The sequence below is a fragment of the Callithrix jacchus genome, chromosome 12 (genome assembly GCF_049354715.1).
Source record: "Callithrix jacchus isolate 240 chromosome 12, calJac240_pri, whole genome shotgun sequence".
Lineage (NCBI taxonomy): Eukaryota > Metazoa > Chordata > Mammalia > Primates > Cebidae > Callithrix > Callithrix jacchus.
This window is the reverse complement of record NC_133513.1, coordinates 75969152-75992482: the sequence shown is the minus strand read 5'-3', so window position 1 is coordinate 75992482 and position 23331 is coordinate 75969152. Positions and strand designations below refer to the sequence as shown.

The 23331-nt window shown below is 36.5% G+C and overlaps 1 protein-coding gene across 9 annotated transcripts in view; it reads right to left on the bottom strand.

The window, feature by feature from the left end:
* The window catches only part of PCDH15 (protocadherin related 15), a 1854109-nt gene that overhangs the window by 517728 nt on the left and 1313050 nt on the right, over positions 1-23331 (bottom strand). For all 9 annotated transcript variants that reach the window (XM_054243050.2, XM_054243053.2, XM_054243049.2 and 6 more), the window contains one exon: positions 5984-6154. In XM_054243050.2, the coding sequence (XP_054099025.2) occupies positions 5984-6154 (171 nt within the window). The remainder of the gene's footprint in view (positions 1-5983; positions 6155-23331) is intronic.

Here is a 23331-nt window from a genome sequence, read left to right as displayed (position 1 = left end):
AGTCATTAAATAATCAGGAGATAACAGGAGAGGATATGGAGAAATACGAATGCTTTTATGCTGTTGGTGGGAGTATAAATTAGTTCAACCATTGTGGAACACAGTGTGGCGATTCCTCGAGGATCTAGAACTAGAAATACCATAATCCATTTGACCCAGCAATCCCATGACTAGGTATATACCCAAAGGATTATAAATCATTTTATTAAAAAGACACATGCACATGTATGTTTATTGCAGCACTGTTCACAATAGCAAAGACTTGGAACTAATCCAAATGCCCATCAATGATAGAATGGATTAAAAAAAAAAACGTGGCACATATACACCATGGAATACTATGCAGACATAAAAAAGATGAGTTCATGTCCTTTTCAGGGACATGGATGAAGCTGGAGACTATTATTCTCAACATATAAGAAGCTTAAGTGGAGTGAAAATGAAGCCTCGGCCCACAGCTTTGAATGAGCACCAGTCAATAGCCAAAATCAACTTGGTAGCCATCTATGCTAACTATCGTGGAAGTGGTACCCAGCCCTCAGTTAAAGTGCCGCAGCTGATGCTACATGGAGCAAAGATAAGATGTTTAGTCAACTCCTGAAAAATTAGCAACTTTATGAGCAAATTAAATGATTTTTATTTGAACCCACTAAATTCTGGTGGCCTGTTATACAGTGACTGATAATCTCAAGTATCTAGGTTTACAAGTAAATATATCTATGTTTTTGTATGTGACAATAAAAAATAAATATTTGCCATAGTTACTTAAATGTGTAAAACTAAAATTCTCATTGTTTTGAAGTATGTTAAGAAATGGCTCAATCTATTAAAAATGATAAAACGATCAAGATTAGTCATTCTGGAATTTCTTCCATAACATTTAATTCAAAAAGCATAGTTTTAAAATAAAATACAAAAGTACTTGTTCACAAAACTGTTTATTGATCTTCACTTAAGGACCTCCTTTTTTACCATCAAGAAATCATCATGCCAAGGATACCTCACGCTCTTGGCTTAAATATTTCTTTATAAATGATTCAGAGCATAAAAAATCTCTAGGCTTAATTTCTTTATCATTAGTTCATCATTCTTCTTATGCTAGGATATGCAAAATTTAATACTGAATTGGGTTGTCATTGGAAGACTAGGTAAGTTTTCTCCTTGGACTAGTTCTTCTTTGAGTACCGATACTCAACATACTAATATTATGGTACAGCAAGGGAAAGGGCAAGGAATTCTGACAAAAAAATTTGCCCATACTCTCGGAAAATACTTTGGGATATAAATGCTTTTCAACTATGTCTATCTACAGAAAGAATCTTCAAGTTAACCCAGGCTGCAAGAGCCAAAAAAAAACCTGCTATCAATTTTTTTGTGTAGATCCAGGCCTCAAATGTATCTTAATTTTATTGACTCTTCCTAAATCCTATCAATGTCCATACATCTACATACCTAAACTGTCTCCCAAGAGTTTTTCATGTATATTCAATGTATTCAATCAGTTAATATTTGTGCAGAGCTTAGCACAGTTCATCAAACAGAACATTCTATACAACCTCTAGACTTTATGAACATTTATGTTATTACCCCAAATTCAAAGTATAGTCTGGTCTCTAGCACTAAACTGCATAGGAAGGAGAAAGATGTTCAGCATGTAATCTGGAGAGAAAAGGAAGCTCAATGATCCTTTATAAAATTAAGCCTGTACACTCTGCTTTTCAAGCAGCAGCCTCTAAATTCCTTTACTTTCCTCAATAAAGTAACTACTATTAAATAGTTATCAGACTGACTCATTGAATTGGATTATTGTGGTTTCAATATATACCTTCTCTTCAGGTCCCACTGGCAAACTAGCTAAGTATATTAACTCAGAAACACCAATTAATACTAAAAATTATATTTTTTCCTGTTTTATATTTAAAAGGATATTAATTGGAAGTAAATGTGCGCATGTGCGTGCACACACACACACTCCAGAGTGCCTCATTTGTATGGGGATGATTGAAAAAGATTATTATCAAGCATTAAATATGTATTTCAGCATGCTGCTTTCACACTACTGTATTTCCAAATAAAAATTTCTGAATAAAACAAAATGCCCATTTTAATATCAGCCAAATATACTTGAACCTTACACATGTTTGAATTTCATATGCAAAAAATGATTAGTCACAGAGCAAACCCACTCTCTCGCAGATATTTTAAAAGATAAATAAAACATTTTAAAAGAGTTATATTTTAGGTTCAAGGGTACATATGCAGGTTTGTGACACAGGTGAACTTGTGTCATAGGGGCTTATTGTACAGATTATTTCATCCCCCAGTTATTAAATCCAGTACCCAATAGTCATGTTTTCTGCTCCTCTGTCTCCTCCCACTCTCCACTCTCAAATAGGCTCCAGTGTCTGTTGTTCCCTTCCTTCTGTTTATGAGTTATCATCATTTAGCTCCCACTTATCCGTGAGGACATGTGGAATTTGCTTTTCTGTTCCACTGTTAGTTTGGTAAGGAAACTAGCATCTGTTATTTTTTGACTTTTTAATAATAGTCATTTTGACTGATTGTGCAATGGTTTCACATTGTGGTTTTGATTTGCATTTCTCTGATGATTAGTGATATTAAACTGTTTTTCTTTTTATTTATTGGCCACATGTATGTATTCTTTTGAAAACTGTTCATGTCCTTTGTACACTTTTTAATGCTTTTTAAAAAAATTCTTGTAAATTTAAGTTCCTTGTGGATGCTAGATATTGGACCTCTGTCAGATGCATAGGTTGCAAGTATTTTCTCCCATTCTGTAGGTGGTCTGTTGACTCCTTTTATAGTTTATTTAGCTGTGCAGAAGCTCTCAAGTTTAATTAGATCCCGTTTGTCAATGTTTGCTTTTGTTGTGATAGCTTTCGGTGCCTTTGTCCTCAATGGTATTGTCCTGAATGGCATTGTCTAGGTGGTCCCCAGGGCTTTTCTAGCTTGGGGGTTTACATTTAATTCTTTAATCCATCTTGAGTTGATTTTTGTGTATGGTGTAAGGAAGGGGTCCAACTTCAATCTGCATATGGCAAGGCAGTTCTCTCAGCACCATTTATTGAATAAGGAGTCTTTTTCCCATTGCTTTTGTAGCTTTGCCAAAGGGCATATGGCAATAGGTGCGCAGCCTTATAAAATTATACCTGCCATCATTATTTTACCAGTCCTTTCAAAGAAAATTTTTATGTTCACCATGTTTAATAATTTGTGGGGTTTCTTGTTGGTATTCAACAAAGTAACAATGGCATACAACCTTAGGTAATCCATGTCTATTTTCTCCAGACAAGTTCTGATCAGCCTTTTTGTCTGCAAAATACTTCATTTGGCTGAAAATATATTCTTTTATTCAATGCACATAAGATTTATTTATTTTTATCTCCAGATTTTGTTATTCATTAAAGTTAATTACACCAGGGATCATCTCTGCTAGGAGACACAAACATGGTTCTCAGCTATTTTAGATCTACTGTGAGAAAAACCAACAGATGTATTCATATTATAACATTGGATAAGCACTCCTTGGCTTTACATTTAGAAGGTATTCCTATTTTATTCCTCAAAATATCAAATAGAGAAAGGACCCTCAGAACCACAGTTCTCCATGAAGGGACAGGCTGCCTCCTCAAGTGGCTCCCAGACCCCCCATGCATCCTAACCAAGAGACATGTCATACAGAAGAGCCCTGGCTAATATGTAGCGGGTACCATTTGGGGACAAAGCTACCAGAGGAAGGAACAGGCAGGCAGTAATCTTTGCTGTTCTGCAGCCCCCATGGGTGATTCCTAGGCAAGCAGGGTCTGGAGTGGACCTCCAGCAAACTCTGAGCAGACCTGCAGCAGAGGGGCCTGTTAGAAGGAAAACTAACACTCAGAAAGAAATAGCTTCAACAGCAACAGAAAGGATGTCCACTCAGAAACCCCACCCAAAAGTCACAAACTTCAAAGACCAAAGGCAGATAAATCCATGAAGATGGGAAGGAACCAGCGCAAAAAGGCTGAAATCGCCAAAAGAGAACTGCAGTTCTGAGGGTCCTTTCTCTACTTGAGATTTTGAGGAATATAATAAAAATGCTTTCTCAATGTAAAGCCAAGGAGTGCTTATCCAATGTTATAATATAAATACATCTATTGGTTTTTTTTAGATCTCATAGATCTAAAATAGTTGAGAATCATGTTTGTGTCTATTAGCAGAGATGACCACTGGTGTTAACTTGCATGGAAAAAAAAAAGGATATGAACAGATACTTTTCAAAATAAGAGATTTATGCAGCCAATAAATGTATGAAGAAAAGCTCATCATCACTGGTCATTAAAGAAATACAAATCAAAACCACGCTGAGATACCACCTCAAGCCAGTTAGAATGGCATTCATTAAAAAATTGGGAGACAACAGATGCTGGAAAGGAGGTGGAGAAAAAGGAGTCATTTTACACTGTTGGTGGGAGTGTAAATTAATTCAACCATTGTAGAAGACAGTGGGGTGATTACTCAAGGATCTAGAACTAGAAATACCATTTGACCCAGCAATCCCATTACTGGCTGTATACCCAAAGGAATATAAATCATTATTTTATAAAGACACAGGCACACATATGCTTATTGCGGCACTGTTCACAGCAGCAAAGACTTGGAATCAACCCAAATGCCCATCAATGATAGACTGGATAAAGAAAATGTGGCACATATACAACATGGAGTGCTATGCAGCCATAAAAAAGGATGAGTTCATGTCCTTTGCAGGGACATGGATGAAACTGGAAATCATCACTCTCAGCAAACTGACACAAGAACAGAAAACTGTACACTGCACGTTGTCACTCATAACGGCGGTGGGGGAGAGTGTGTTGAACAATGAGAACACAGGAACACAGGGAAGGAAACATCACGTGCTGGGCCTAGGGGGTGACGAGCTAGGGGAGGAAGAACAGGAGGTAGGGGGATTGGGGAAGGATGCATTAGAAGGAATACATAATATAGATGACGGGGCGATGAGTGCAGCAAATCACCACCATGGCACACGTATTCCTATGTAACAACCCTGCAGGATTGGCACATGCACCCCAGAACTTAAAGTATAATAAATGAATTTTAAAAAGAAGAACTGCAGTTCTCACGTTTTTTGAGAAAAATGTCAAATAGCTTCCAAAAAATTCTAACACCTTTAGCCAGTTTTGGAACCCAGAGAGCTGACTGCTTTCCAGGGAAACAGCACAAATATTAGCTAAATGGTGAAATCCTAGAACACTGAAGTTTTAAAAATAATATGTGTATATATACAAACACACACACAAACACACACATAAACTGCTTAGGGGACAAATTGATATTTTTGCCTCAGTAGAACATCTGTTTGCCTTAAAATCTTTATACTTAGGTATGCACATCAATCATCTAGGGAGGCCCAAGGTGTAAATTCCAATCTGACAGAAATTTATAGCATTTGTCAAAAATACAGGATTAAGTGTAGAAAATATGTATTCATGCTTCACCTTTCTGTATCTTTACTTTAAGAGATAACTATCTGTATTCAGCATTTGTCCTACCTTCGAACAGCCAAACATAATCTCCAATAACATTTCAGAACTCTACCCGTTAAAAAGAATATTTTATTGACGTGAGAATCCTCTGACTTGAGACTGCATGTTTAAATATGAATTTAAGAAAATGCTGCAGTGATTACTTGGAGTTTCTCAATGGACTCCTTGGTGATTTATATAAAATTACCATGTTGAATTGCTGTTTCATAACATACTTTCTACTTTGTAAATTATATAATCACTCATTGTGTCAAAAATTTATTCAAACTCCCTGAAAATAGTTTTGGACATACATATTTTTCAACATGCATATAATGAGTTTTGCTAGTATAGATTAATATGTCCACAAAATACTTGAACATGATCCCATGGAGTTTTAAAACATGCAAATGAAGAGAGAAAGAAAAGAATATACTTACCGGAGTTCTCAACTCAGGTATGGCAGCTTGGTAAGTGAGTGGACGGCAATCACGAGTGTTTGGCACAAGGACACAAGGAAGAAACACTGGACCCAAGTCATCTCCATCCAGAACATCCACTGTGAGCGTGGTGGTTGTGGTTCGCCTCTCATTCAGATTTTGGGCACGGTCCTGTTAGAGAGAAAAACAAACAACAGGTAGTTTATAGTAATTAGGCACAATGGCCAGGAGCAGTGGCTCATCCTGTAACCACAGCACTTTGGGAGGCTGAGGCCAGTAGATCACTTGAAGTCAGGATTTTGATACCAGCCTGGCTGACATGGTGAAAATCTGTCTCTACTAAAAATACAAAAAATTATCTGGGTGTGGTGGCGGGTACCTGTAATCCCAGCTATTCAAGAGAATGAGGCACAAGAATCACTTGAACCTAGACTTGGTGAAAGAAAAGAAAAGAAAGAAAAGAAGGAAGGAAGAGAGGGAGGGGAGGGGAGGGAAGGGAAGAAAGGAAGGAAGGAGGGAGGGAGGGAGGGAGGGAGGCAGGGAAGTAAAAGGAAGGAAGGAAGGAGAAAGAGAAAAGAGAAAGAGAAAGAAAGAAAGAGGGGGGAGGGAGGGAGGGAAACACATGTACAATGTAGAATTAGTTTTCATTTAAAAAAATTGATCAATAACTTGCTTAAACCAACAGTTTTAAGTGGTGAAGCCAGGATGTAAACTGAGATGATTGTCTTCCAAGCAACTTTCTTGAAAATATGTTACAGTAATGAAGCTTTTATATGTTAGGCCTTTACCTAACAGTTCACATTACTAAATGGCCTAACCATGAAGGTCACTCTCATCTTCTTAGAGCATTTACTTTAGAAACCCTGTAATTGTAAATTATTTCTCTGCCCCTCTGAGATGTAAATTTTTTAAAAGCTTCTTATCAGTTCTACAAACCAGCCCATCTTTTTCATGACTTGGCGGAGGGGGGCATGTCTTTGAAATGTAATAGTCAAGGAAGAAGCCCCTATTTCCCAGTTTCTGTGGGAGGGTAGGAACCTAACTTCCTTAGGAGGCTTGCTGCAATTTCTAAACCTACTTTCTGTCATGAAAATTCAAGGAAGTTTATTTTCCATTGGGAAAACTAATTGGTAAACACACCTGGTCTGTGATTCCCCCACACTCAAGTCCACTGGAGCTTTTAACAGCTCTCCAGCCCTTCTTTCCATCAGAGTTGAGTTCAGATCTAGTCTGCATTCTGGTCTCTCTTCTCTATTGCAATAGCCGTGACCAAAGTCTTCCTTATCATTTAACTTTGTCTATTGCAAATTGGCAATACATTTAGTAGCAATGCACTTTTACTAACTAAGATCCAAAATGTGTTCAGATTTCCCAAGTTTTTACTTAATATCTGTTTTCTGTTTCAGGATCTCAATCAGGTTACCACTTCACATTTAATCATAATGCTTCCTTAGGTTCATTTTGGCTGTAACAAGTTCTCAGACTTTTTTTCTGTTTTTGATGACCTTGACAGTTTTGAGTAATAGATTTTTTGTACAGTGTTCCTCAATGGGTGTTTATCTGGTGTTTTCCTCAAGATTTGACTGGGGTTATGTGATTTATATAGGAAAACCCCATCAAGTGTTATTTTGACAAACTGACAACAATTATATATGATTAATATGACTTATCACTGTTGTTAACTTGATCACCTGGCTGAGGTTGTATCTAGTCAGTTTTCTTCCAACTGTTAAGCTACTCTTTCTTCTTTTCTTTTCTATTTCATTGGGAGAAAAGATGGATATCACACACTTACAGAATGGATAGTAATTTTATTAGAAATTAAATTGCTTATATTCATTTAATGAGTATTTGGTATAGAAGAAAAAAATACTAGACCTATGTGATTTCCATCCAGAATATACATTGATGAGAGTGGTGGTGGTAGCATCATTCATTATGACAGAATATGGAAATGTTTTTGCTTTCATAGTATTTATTTATTATTTTAAAGAACTATTACACTTTTCTGTCTTTCTGAATTCTATTTTGTTCAACACTGAAAAGTATACTTGTGAGCATGTTCATGTAGCATTATTCACAAAAGACAAAAGGTGGCAAAGGCCCACATATTTATCAATGAATAAATGAATAAATATATTGTGGTATGTGATTCAAGCACCGAAAAAATATAAAGCACTGATATATACAACAACATGGATGAACCTTGAAAGCATTATATGTTCAAATGAAGCCAGACAAAAAATAAGGTCACATATTATATGATCCATTTATAAGCAATATCCAGAAGCAGCAAAACAAGTTATTGATGGAACGTATCTCAAAATGATCAAAGCTTTTTGTGACAAACCCACAGCCAATACCATACTGAATGAGCAGAAACTGGAAGCATTCCCTTTGAAAACCAGCACCACTCCTATTCAACATAGTATTGGAAGTTCTGGCCGGAGCAATCAGGCAAGAAAAAAAAAACAAAGGATATTCAACTAGGAAAAGAGGAAGTCAAATTCTCTCTATTTGCAGATGACATGATTATATATTTAGAAGACCTCATAATCTCAGCCCAGAATCTCCTTAAGCTGATAAGCAACTTCAGCAAAGTATTAGGATACAAAATCAACATGCAAAAATCACAAGTATTCCTATACACCAATAACAGACAAACAGAGAGCCAAATCAAGAATGAACTCCCATTCACAATTGCTATGAAGAGAATAAAATACCTAGGAATACAAGCAACAAAGACGTGAAGGACATCTTCAAGAGAACTACAAACCACTGCTCAAGGAAACAAGAAAGGACACAAACAGATGGAAAAACATTCCATGCTCATGGTTAGAAAGAATCAATATCATGAAAGTGGCCATACTGCCCAAAGTAAGTCTCCAACTCAATGCTATCTCCTTCAAGCTACCACTGACCTTCTTCAGAACTGGAAAAAATCACATTAAGCTTCATATAGAACCAAAACAGCCTGCATAGCCGAGGCAATCCTGAGCAAAAAATACAAAGCTGGAGGCATCACACTGCCTGACTTCAAACTATCCTACAAGGCTACAGTAATCAAAACATCATGGTACTGGTACCAAAAGAGAGATAGAGACCAATGGAACAGAACAAGATCTTGGAAGTAATGCCACATATCTACAACCATCTGATCTTTGACAAACTTGACAAAAACAATCAATGGGGAAAAGATTTTCTATTTAAAAAATGATGTTGGGAAAATAGGCTATCCATGTGCAGAAAGCTGAAAGTGTACCCTTTTCACCTTATCAAAAATTAACTCCATATGGATTAAAGATTTAAACATAAAACTTAACACCATAAAAACCCTAGAAGGAAACCTACGCAGTATGATTCAGGACATAGGCATAGGCAAGGACTTCATAACTAAAACACAAAAAGCAATGGCAAGGAAAGCCAAAACAGACAAATGGGATCTACTTAAACTAAAGACCTTCTGCACAGCAATAGAAACTATCACTAGAGTGAATCAGCAACCAACAAAAGGGGAACAAAAATTTGCAATCTACCCATCAGACAAAGGGCTAAAATCTAGAATCTACAAAGAACTTAAACAAATTTACAAGGAAAAAAAACCATCAAAAAGTGGGCAAAGGATATGAACAAATACTTTTCAAAAGAGGACATTTATGCAGCCAACAAACATATGAAAAAATACTCATTATCATTGGTCATTAGAGAAATGCAAATCAATGCCACACTGAGATACCATTCATGCCAGTTAGAATGGCGATCTTTAAAAAATCTGGAGACAAAGATGCTGGAGAGGATGTGGAGAATAGGAATGCTTTTACACTGTTGGTCAGAGTGTAAATTAGTTTAACCATTGTGGAAGAGAGTATGGCGATTCCTCAAGGATATAGAAATAGAGATATCATTTGACCCAGCAATCCCATTACTGGGTATTTACTCAAAGGATTATAAATCCTTCTGTTATAAAGACACAGGAACACATATGTTCATTGCAACACTGTTTACAATAGCAAAGACTTAGAACCAACTCAAATGCCTATCAATAATAAACTGAATAAAGAAGTAGCAGGTATATACCATGGAATATTATGCAGCCATAAAAAAGATGAGTTCATGTCCTTTGCAAGGATATGCATGAAACTGGAAATCATCATTCTCAGAAAACTGACACAAGAACAGAAAACCAAACAGAACATGTTCTCACTTATAATGCGTGTTGAACAATGAGAATACATGGACACAGGGAGGGGAACATCACACACTGGGGCCTGTTGTGTGGTGGTCTGGGGAGGGCTAGACCTCCCCTAGGTGGGGATATTGGGGAGGGATAACATTAGGAGAAATACCTAACGTAGAAGTTAGGGGGAATGTATGCAACAAACCATCATGGCATGAGTATACCTATGTAACAATTCTGTACAATCTGCACATGTACCCCAGAACTTAAAGTGTGTGTGTGTGTGTGTGTGTGTGTGTGTGTGTGTGTGTAAACAGAAAACACAAATTGGTGGCTACAGGAAGCTGGGGAGGGGATATGGAAAGCAACTAAATGAGTGGTGCCACTATTTTTAGAGTGATTAAAATGTTTGGGGAACTGAATAGAAGTGGTGGTTGCACAGTATCGTGAATGTACCAAATGCACTGGTCACTTTAAAATGGTTAATCTGATGCAACAATAAGAGCTAACGATCCTAACACCCAGATACATAAGACTCGTAAAGAGATTTAGACTCAACGAGACAGAAAATTAATAAGGATATCCAGGACTTGAACTCAGATCCGGAACAAGTAAACTCAATAAATATTTATAGAGCTTTCCATTTTAAATACATAAAATATACATTCTCCACCTCAAATACACAAAATATTGATCGGCCATTATTAATACCCATTTTTAGAATAAAGCTACATTCCAGTTTTCTCTCCCTCTTTTTCTTCCTCTTTCTTCCTCTCCTTCACTCCTTTTTTTCTTTCTTTCAAAAAAAAAAAAAAAGAATTTATATGGCAACACCCTGTTGACTCAGTTTCAATTTCAGTATGATGTTGAACCAAAGGAAATAAAAATCTGACTTCTTTTTAAAGTAATTCATAATGCAGATAGATTTCCCCCAAGGCAGAATTACTATGCTATATTATTAAGTGAATTTGGGTAGTTTGACATTATTGAACGGTATCAGAAAAATAAAATAAAATAAAATGGTTAATCTTATTTTATGTTAATATATGTTAAATAATTTTAAAAAGTAATTATACTAAAAGACTGGTATTTTATTTTGTTCACAAAATGTCTTCCTTTGTGACAGTTCCCAGCATTAATATTTGCCTTCTAATTAAAAAAACAGAATCCCTTTTTCTAAAGCATGGATAATAGTGCATTTTGGTTAAGCTAATTATCAATCTGGTTGCTCAAAAAAACGTTGTAAAGCAATGCTTGACGGTAAAGTTTGAGGAAGCACAAATTTCCATTGGTGGAATTTTGTAAGTACAACCATGTCTAGAATGTAGTAACTTTATGGTTCCAGTATTCTTTGATGTTTTGATATAGCATGAGATAGACTGTGATAATATTATGGCTTAAAAAACCAAAATTTTATATTTTCAAAGTTTTGGGACCCACTGAGATCCCCAGAGTCACTATAGAGATGATTTAAAACTAAAGACAATTGAAACTCAACAAACACAAAGAAATCTTTTTTGAACTTCTTTTATGTCCCTAAAAGCAGGTATTTGTGAGAGTGAGGCTGCCATCAATTCCCTCTCCCAAGAAATTTTATGAAAAAGAAGAAAAAAACAAGGAAGTCTATTACCTACACAAACATAATCACAAGCTATTTTAATCTCCCCTTGGTTCTCCTGGAAACCTATTTTTGTTTTCCTTACAAGACTCCTCCCCTCATTATGTTAAATATATACACCTTCTTCTTTACAATCTCTAGGTCAGTTGAAAAGTAGAGTAGAAGCAATATGAGACATACAAGGTAATTTTGGTGGTTCACAAATGAACTTTCTAAATTATTCCTAAAATGTATGAATTTTGAACATGCAGAAAAATCTTAATTTAAAACAAATGTATAGGTCTATTTTAAATTTTAGAAAAAAAAGCAACTAGCTCATGAAACTTGCCACTTTTTAAATACTGATAGATCTTTTATTTAATTGGGCTATAGCTATGTCTACAATATATGAATTAATGCATAAATGACACAATGATTTGTTGAGTGGGCATATCCTGAGTAGCTTCAAAGGGGCAGACTCCAGTACCATTTCTGACAGTCTTAATAAAATGATGAGGACATGTTTCCTTATCCCGTTATTAAGATAATCATTTAGTACTGAAAAGTACTAATGTTAATATGACCTAATAAGGATTAATAGGTTATATTTTCACATATATTTCCATTTTTGTTGCACCATCCAGTGTTTTAAATCCTTAAGTAATTTTATCTTCCATATTTTTAAAGTTATGAAAACTGAAAGCTTCCGTAATAGGGTTAATAAATTTTTGTTACATTTATTAGTGGTTTTATGTTTTGTATTAATTATGTTGTTGAGGAAAAATATAAGTTAATAAAATGGTATATTTAATATGTATTTTTAAATTTACTTTTGGCATCAGAGATACTTTTTGAAAAAAATTTTTATTTACATTTAAAAAAAAATGAGAATCTCACTATGTTGCTCACATAGACTTTAACTCCTGGGCTCAAATAATCCTACCTAAGCCTCCTGAGTAGCTAGGACTATATATGGGTATGTACCTGGCTTTAACCAACCATTTAAGAGAATGATTGCTTAAGATGAAGTTAGGTTTTAAAAGATTGAATTATCTAAAATTAATTTATAAAAAAATAAAATAGGTAATATTTTATGAGCTATATTACTGTAGCATGCATATGTAAACACATACATATATGCATGCGTGTGTGTGTGTGTGTGTGTGTGTGTGTGCCAGAGGCAGTGTTTCTACCATTCCATGTCACTCAGCCTTCTCCTTAACATGTCATCACCAAATCACTATAATAGACAAATTTGAATTTTTTAAATTTTATGTTTTCTTTCAGTCTTTCACCATCAAATCTCTCATTATTATCTGCTTCTTTGGGTCATTGTCACTGCTCCATAGACTAGATACTGGTGTGTTAAAGACAGTGTATTTACCAGAAGTATATACCAAAATACATGACGGAAGTTTTTTCTTCTATTGGGGAAAGACATTGCTTACAAGTCTTTATCAACAAATTCTGTATTTTCAAGTGAGAAATATAAATAATCCTAGCAAAACTATCATGGGCAGAGATATAGCAACAAAATCTATGAACAGTTTCCACATGTGAGAATTCTCCCATAACTTAACACCAACACATATTACACAGGAAAAGATATAAAAATATGTTATATGCACACTCATAACTTGTGAGCCCATGATGGTAATGCTAATTCATGATGCTCTTCTCTCAATTTGCAATCAGACTGAATCTTAATATATCCATTAAAAAAATCCTTTGGCACTTGAGATACAAACAAAGCAAACAAACAAACAAAACCAACCTACCCATGGATCTTTATAGTAATACAGTGCTGCTCAAGGTTGTCCTGAGTAAATGAAAAGACATTCTAAATTGCGGGTGGTAAAGAATAAAAAATAACTATTTCTATAAATATTTTATATAATTGTGTTTTGTTATGTGACAATCTGATAGAAACTAAAATCTACAAAGATTCCTATTTCTCTCCCATTTTCATCTACATTTTTCTTTTTTTAAAAAAATATATTTTAATTTTAATTATTTAAAAATAAGAGAATATTACATTAACATAGGAAACTGTGACTCTAGCTGACAAGCAAGAACATTTTTTTAAAAGGTAAACAAGTTCGATGACTACTCTGAACAGAATTGTGCCCCACACAACCCCAAGCTAGAAAATCTAGAGTAAACTAACATATTTCTGGAAACACATAATGCTCCAAAATTGAATCAGAAAGCTATTGAAAGAAACCCTGAATAGATGAATATCAAGCCGTAATATTAAATTAGTAATAAAATAACTTACCAACCAATAAAAACCCTGGACCAGATAGACACACAGCTGAATTCTACCAGACATTCAAAAATTGACTCAACATGAAATAAAGATTTAAATGTAATATCTCAAACTATAAAAATCCTAGAATAAAACCTATTAAATACCCTTCTTGATGCTGGCTTTAGCGAGGATTTCATAATAATGATATCCTGAAAAGCAATTGCAACAAAAACAAAAACTGACAAGTGGTACCTAAACTAAAGAGCTTTTGCACACTGAAGGAAACTATCAATACATGAAACAGAAAATGGAAAGTATGGGAGGAAACATATGCAAACTCTGCATCTGACAAAGGTCTAATATTCAGAATCTACAAGGAACTTAAGTAATTGAACAAGCAAAAAGCAAATAACCCCATTAAAATAGGGGCAAGGAACATGAACAGACACTGCTCAAAAGAAGACATACATGTAGTCAACAAACATGAAAAATGCTCATCAGCATTTATCATTAGGGAAATGCAAATCAAAACCATAATGATATGTCATCTCGTACCAGTTAGAATGGCTAGTATTAAAGAGTCAAAAAATTACATATACTGGTGAGGCTGCAGAAAAAAGGAAATGGTTATACACTGTTGGTGGGCATGTAAATTATTTCAGCCACTGCAGAATGCAGTTTGAAGATTTCTCAAACAATTTAAAACCAAGCTCCCATTCAACCCAGCAACCCCAATTACTGGGTATATAATCAAAGAAAAATAGTTCATTCTACCAAAAAGACACATGCACATGTATATTGATTGCCATGCTATTACAATAGCAAAAACATGGGATCAATCTAGGTTCCGATCAATAGTAAACTAGATAAAGAAAATGTGGTGCATATACACTATGGAATACTACAAACCCACAGAAAAGAATAAAATCATGTCCTTTGGAAACAACATGTATGGAGCTGGAGGCCATAATCCAAGTGAATTAATGTAGGAACAGAAAACCAAACACCACATTATACCAGTTTTCAGTGGGAGCTAAACACTGAGTGCCCAGGAAAAGAAACATAGGAACAATAGACTGTGAACTACTATGGCAGGGAGACGGGATGGTTCAGAAAACTACCCACTGAGTACTACACTGACTATGTGAGTGCAATACACTCATGTAACAAAGCTGCATAGGTACTCCCTGTGTTTAAAATACAAGTTGAGGAAAAAAATCATGTTTCTGTGAACATTAACCAAAGGGAAGTAAGATATTCTATTCTCTTGAAAACATTTTTTGTTTGAGACTTTTGCCTAATATTTCTTAATTTTTATGCAAACCAGCAGACAGAATAGTATCATTTATATTCCCAAATATGTATGTATCTTTAGTAGTCAAACACTCCATAAATATTAATTTTCATAAACCATCATCTTCTATCCTTCCATTTCACTCTCATTCCTCAGAAAATGATCAAGAAACTTGCAGAGTTGAAACAATGGGGTTATAATTAACATTAACCTCACACATCAGTGGGAAGAAGAACTGAGGGAAGGTCAAAATAGGGGTTATTTCTGACAAGTTGCTTACAAAGGTTGAAATATAAAATATAGAAAATGAATTTTACATATACAAACATGTACATTTATAATGCTTAAATATTTTATTTGAATATTTCAGTCCATAAAAATAAAAAATTGAGCTAATAAAGAAATAGTAATATTATAATTTTAGTAATTACATCTTGTTAGGAACGATAGCTAGCATCCCTTCACAAATGCAATCTAATTAAACTAAAGACCTTCTGCACAGCAAAAGAAACTATTATCAGAATAAACAGGCAACCTAGAGAATGGGAGAAAAAATTTGCAATCTATACATCTGACAAAGGGCTAATATTCAGAATCTACAAAGAAGTTAAACAAATTTACAAAAAAAATCATCAAAGAGTGAACAAAGGATATGAACAGACACTTCTCAAGACATTTATATGGTCAACAAACAGGATAAAAAGCTCATCATCACTGTTCATTAGAGAAATGCAAATCAAAACCACAATGAGATACCATCTCAGGCCAGTTAGAATGGCGATCATTAAAAAGTCTGATGCTAGAGAGGGTTTGGAGAAATAGGAATGCTTTACGCTATTGGGTGGAGTTGTAAATTAGTTCAACCATTGCGGAAGACAGTGTGGCAATTCCTCAAGGATCTAGAAGCAGAAAACCAGAAATACCATTTGACCCAGCAATCCACTATTGGGTACATATCCAAAGAATTATAAATCATTCTATTATAAAGACACATGCACATGTATGTTTACTATGGCACTGTTCACAATAGCAAAGACTTAGAACCAACCCAAATGCCCATCAATGATAGACTGGATAAAGAAAATGTGGCACATATACACCATGGAACACTATGCAGCCACAAAAAATGATGAGTTCATGTCCTTTGCAGGGGCATGGATGAAGCTGAAAGTTATCATCCCTGGAAATTAATACAGGAAGAGAAAAATATCCATATTCTTATTTATAAGTGGTAGTTGAACAATGAGAACACCTGGACCCAGGGAGGGGAACATCACACACCAGGGCCTGTGAAGGGGTGGAGGGCTAGGGGAGGGATAGCATTAAGAGAAATACTTAATATAGATGACAGGCTTATGGGTGCAGCAAGCCACCATGGTGCATGTATACCTATGTAACAAAATTGCACATTCTGCCCATGTACCCCAGAACTTAAAGTATATTTAAAAAAACTTTTATATTTAACATTTACATTTTGTGCTGTATGACTTAAATTTATAATAAAAGCTATTGTTGCATTTAAATTCCAATCTTCATTTGACTTCTTCCTAATGCTGTTCCTTTCTTTTTTTCTTTTTTTTCTGCCACCTTTGGGATAAGGCTTCTTTTGATTATTTACATATGTACTTCATCATATTGTATCCCTGATATGCTAAAAACTAATCACTCCCTCAGTTATGAGTAGACCATCATGTTGGATAGAAATTGTTTCAGATGTCTTTATAAATATAAATTTGGAATCTTTTACCTTGCATTTCTTTTAAAAATTAGCTCTTTTGAATTGCATAAGAAACTAGCTTATGAATACATTCCATAGGAATCTGAATTTATAAAAAAGACATTGTATCTTTCTTCACATCTTCAGGTACATAGAAAAGGAATTTTCAGTGTTTTTGAGGAACTCTGAGTAGATCTCCCTAATAGATTTTCATTTTTCCCATATGCATAGTTTTCACTCTGTTCTATGTCACATGATGTTAAATATATATATACACACACATATACATATATATTATATAATATATACTATGTATAATTATATAAATTTCTAAAGACTGAAGAAATATAAATAAAAGCTTATAAACTTATCTTCAAAAATTAGATCTATATGTCTACCTACATATTTCTATCTACATATGCCTAATTATATAATCTATCTACCTATCTATCTATACACATACACATTCTGTTTCAGGTGATATAGCTCTAAGAAAGACCACAAAATGACAAGTTCATGACACATTCTTTCACATTAACTTCTTCAGAACAGCTACTTGAGATTATTTTCCTTTTACCATCCCCTGTTATCTTTCTGTTCTGCTATGCAAGCAAGATTACAACACTTAGGAGTCATCAAAGGCACAAGATGGCTTTGAGTCTAGCTGCTTTAAAAAAAGAAAAGACTTATTTTAGGGCAGTCTTAGGTTTTTTCAAAAATTGGGAGGAGGGTACATATACTCATGCCCCCACACATGCGTATCATCCCCCTCGTCAACATCCCCAATCAAAATTGTACATTGGTTACAATTAATGAATCTACATTGAACAATGATAATCACCAAAGTTCCATCCTCTAAAGATCACTCATGGTACTGTATATTCCATGGGCTTGGACAAATGTATAATGATATTATCCAACTTTATGGTATCATCTAGAGTATTTTCACTGACCTAAAAATATTTTTTGAACCTTCTATTAATCTCTTTCTTTACCACCATATCCCTGGCATCCACTGATCTTTATACTATTTCACTAGTTTTGCCTTTACTAGAATGTTATATATTGGAATCATCCAATGTTAGCCTTTTATTAATCGCTTATTTTGCTTATTAATATCCATTTAAGTTTTCTCCATACTTTTTATATCTTGATAGCTCATTTCTTAACTGTTATTTCAAAAACGTAAGCTTGTCACCTAATATGGGACTTTTTCTATGATCTTCCCTTTTAATTTTTTTCTCAAATCGCACTCCCATTCTTCCTGGTAAGAAAAGAAAAATGTTTTCAGTTTATCAATGTGCCCAGTCTCATGATATGAACCATAGCTAGTATAATTCAGAACTGAATACCACATTCTGTTTTGACACATACAGGCTTCCTCAGCTTTCCTTCCTATCAGGCTGACTCAGGTGATACAAGTCTGGAAGGAGATGTTAGGTAGGAGAGAACTCTGAATAGAGTATCTTCTCAAATCAAAGAAGGAAGAATAAATAAACATAAAAGAAAATCATAGTTTTGCTACCCTTTCCACCTGCTGCATTCAGATTTGAAATGCTGTTGTGACACTTATGGCCATGGTTTACAACTAGCCCCCAGTTGATAGGCATTGAGAAAATAAGCACATTTCAGAGAAGACAGAAGTATAATGATAGAAAGAACCTAAGTCCCTGGTGATATAATAGAACTGTCAAACCAAATACTGAGCCGCATAATTCTAGAAATTTTATGGAACTTCCACTAATAATAACTATAATAAATGTCTATGTTTTATAAGCAATTGTGTTTTAGATGTTCTGTTATTGTTATCTACATACATTAGCATAAACTTCAGTTATGGGCACATTAGCTGCTATCTAGTGAACAATTACTCAATAAGTGAAGGCCATGAGGAAAAACATGACCAATTAGGCAACGATTCTTTGCCTTTGTTGTACCTTAGAGTCTCCTGATGAACTAAATATGTAGATATTCCACTTCCATCATCTGAGATTTTTATTCAGAACATCAGAGGTAGGGTCCAGAAATATGTATATTTACTAGGTACCCAAGGTGATTCTGCTGCAGCTATTTGCTGGATCCTACTTTGAAAAATATTTCAGAATAGGCTAAAAATACTGGATCATGGGTAATACATAAGAATAATTTAGAGGTCAAAGAATACAGTGAACAAAAACACCTATTCTATCCCTTTCTCCATCTAAAAGAATATTATATATAACTACCACTAAGGTAGGAGTGCCCTGATGAAGAAGTGAATGACACAGATCTCTCCAAGAGTATCCGACACATTTTGGATGAGTTTTTTACTTCATCATTTTACAGAAGACGTTTAAAATGAATTGAATATGAGGACTCAAGATGGCGCTGTGAGAACAACCCAGGATTGGAGCTCTTCTCGTTGAATCCGCAAATGGTGAGTCAGAGCGGCATTTCCAGACTGATCTTTGTTGCCCACAGAACGGGGAAACTCCCAAGTATAAAACAGACACGGGACGCCAGGCAGTAGGTCTGCCTGGCGAAGCCGGCAGCCGGGGCGGTGGTGGCTGGCCCTACCCAGCAATCCCCACAGGGCGTGCTTGTCCGGGTGCCCTGTTGAACCAGCAACCTGAGACTTGAGAGGGCTGGACTTGTGACTGAACGAGACTTGGACAGTAGGCCAGCCCAGGGGATTGCAGGGATTGGGATACCCAGTGGGACGAACAAAACCGTAATTTCAAACTATCCTGAGCAGACGGTCCGAGACGCTCTGTGGGGGAGGGGCGTCCACCACTACCGAAGCAACCCTCCCCAACTGAGTTACACGCCCACTGCTGACGCAGCCAGCCGTTGCCGAGGCAACCCGCCCCAACTGAGATACACGCCCACTGCTGACGCAGCCAGCCGTTGCCAAGGCAACCCGCCCCAACTGAGATACACGCCCATTGCTGACACAGCCAGCCGTTGCCGAGGCAACCCGTCCCTACTGAGATACACGCCCACTGCTGACGGAGCCTGCCATTGCTGAGGCAACACGCTACAACGAAGAGACTCCGCCGCAGGGCGTGGCGGAGACCACAGCAGAGCCGGCAGGAACAGCGCGAATCACACAACAGCAGGGCGGAGCCTCGGCAGCCAAACAGTGGCTAGTCTGCCTTCTAGCTGGGCAGGACACCTGATCGGACATCCAAAAATAAAGCCCAAACCCCTCAACACAGAGCATTTGAGAAAAAAAAAAAAAATGAGCTCTGTTGCAGCAGAATAAAACATAGCAGCCTAACAGCCCTGAATGAACAACAGAGTGCACAGCTCAGCAATTAAACCCCTATAAAGTACAAACTGTCTCCTCAAGCAGCTCCCTGACCCCTCTATATCCAAAAGACTGACATTAGGCAGGCATCATCCTGGGACAAAGAGAGCAGAAAAATAAACTGGTAGCATCCCTCGCTGTGCCACAGCTACTAGAGGTGCACCCCAGACAAGCAGGGTCTGGAGCAGACCTCAGCAGTCGTACAGCGAAGGGGCTAGACTGGTAGAAGGAAAACCAAGCAACAGAAATACTTCATCATCAACATTCTGGGTGTCCACTCAGAGAACCAAACGAAAAGTCAGCAACTACGCAGACGACCAGCGGACAAATCCACAAAGATGGGAAGAAACCAGCGCAAAAAGAAGGAAAACACCCGAAACCAGAACACCTCGCCTCCTAGAAAGGACCAAAACTCCTCACCAGCAAGGGAGCAAAGCTGGACGGAGAATGACTGTGACGAAATGATGGAATTAGACTTCAGAAGATGGATAATGAGAAACATTTCTGAGCTAAAAGATCATGTATTAAATCAATGCAAAGAAACTAAGAACCTGGAAAAAAGATTTGAAAAAAGATTCGAGGAAATGATAACAAGAATGGATAACTTAGAGAGGAATATGAATGAATTAAAGGAGCTGAAAAACACAATACGAGAACTTTGCGAAGCAAACACAAGTTTCAATAGCCGAATTGACCAAGCAGAAGAAAGAATATCTGAAGTCGAAGACCAACTCAATGAAATAAAACGAGAAACCAAGATCAGAGAAAAAAGCACAAAAAGGAATGAACAAAGTCTCCAAGAAATGTGGGACTATGTGAAAAGACCTAACCTACGTTTGATAGGTGTACCAGAAGGGGACGAAGAGAATGAATCCAAGCTGGAAAATACTCTTCAGGACATCATCCAGGAAAATTTCCCCCACCTAGTAAGACAAGCCAACACTCAATTGCAGGAAATACAGAGAACACCACAAAGATATTCCACAAGAAGAGCAACCCCAAGGCACATAATCGTCAGATTCAACATGGTTGAAATAAAGGAGAGAATACTAAGGGCAGCCAGAGAGAAAGGTCGGGTCACCCACAAAGGGAAGCCCATCAGACTCACAGCAGATCTCTCGGCAGAAACACTACAAGCCAGAAGAGAGTGGGGGCCAATATTCAACATTCTTAAAGAAAAGAACTTTCAACCCAGAATTTCATATCCAGCCAAACTGAGCTTCAGAAGTGAAGGAAGAATAAAATCCTTTGCGAACAAGCAAGTACTCAGAGATTTTGTCACCACCAGGCCTGCTTTACGAGAGCTCCTGAAAGAGGCACTACACATAGAAAGGATCAATCAGTACCAGCCATTCCAAAATCACACTGAATGCTAAAGAGCTTCAACATAATGAAGAATCTACAACAACTAACAGGCAAAACAGCCACTTAGCATCAAAATGGCAGTATCAAATTCACACATAACAATATTAACCCTAAATGTAAATGGACTAAATGCACCAATCAAAAGACACAGACTGGCAAATTGGATAAAAATCCAAAACCCATCAGTGTGCTGTATCCAGGAAACCCATCTCACATGCAAGGATACACAAAGGCTCAAAATAAAGGGATGGAGGAAGATTTACCAAGCTAATGGAAAGCAAAAAAAAGCAGGAGTTGCAATTCTCATCTCTGATAAAATAGACTTTAAAGCAACAAAGATCAAAAGAGACAAAGAAGGCCATTACATAATGGTAAAAGGATCAATACAACAAGAAGAGCTAACGATCCTAAACATATATGGACCCAACACAGGAGCACCCAGATACATAAGGCAAGTTCTTAATGACTTACAAAAGGACTTAGACTCCCACACAATAATAGTGGGAGACTTTAACACTCCACTGTCAATACTAGACAGATCAACCAGACTGAAAATCAACAAGGATATCCAGGGCTTGAACTCAGACCTGGAGCAAGCAAACCTGGTGGACATTTACAGAACTCTCCACCCCAAATCCACAGAATACACATTCTTCTCAGCACCACATCACACCTACTCTAAAATTGACCACATAATTGGAAGTAAAACACTGCTCAACAAATGCAAAACAACTGAAATCATAACAAACAGCCTCTCAGACCATAGTGCAATCAAGTTAGAACTCAGAATTCAGAAACCGACCCAGAACCGCACAGCTTCATGGAAACTGAACAACTGGCTCTTGAATGTTGACTGGGTAAACAACGAAATGAAGGCAGAAATAAAGAAGTTCTTCGAAACCAATGAGAACGAAGACACAATGTGCCAGAACCTCTGGGACACATTTAAATCAATCTCTAGAGGAAAGTATATAGCAATAAGTGCCCATATGAGGAGAATGGAGAGATCCAAAGTTGACACCCTATTGGCAAAATTGAAAGAGCTAGAGGAGCAAGATCAAAAAAACTCAAAACCCAGCAGAAGACAAGAAATTACTAAGATCAGAGCTGAGCTGAAGGAGATTGAGACGCGAAAAACCCTTCAAAAAATCAATAAATCCAAGAGCTGGTTTTTTGAAAAGATCAACAAAATAGACAGACCACTAGCCAGATTGATTAAAAAGAAAAGAGAGAACAACCAAATAGATGCAATAAAAAATGATAAAGGGGAAATCACCACAGATTCCACAGAAATTCAAACCATGATCAGAGAATATTACAAACAACTCTATGCGCATAAACTAGTAAACCTGGAAGAAATGGATAAATTCCTGGACTCCTGTGTCCTCCCAAGCCTAAACCAGGAGGAAGCTGAAACTATGAATAGACCAATAACAAGGTCTGAAGTCGAGGCAGCAATTAAGAGCCTACCTCACAAAAAAAGCCCAGGTCCAGACGGGGTCACAGCCGAATTCTATCAGACACACAAGGAGGAGCTGGTACCATTCCTTCTAAAACTATTTCAAACAATCCAAAAAGAGGGAATCCTTCCCAAATCATTTTATGAGACCAACATCATCCTGATACCAAAACCCGGCAGAGACCCAATGAGAAAAGAA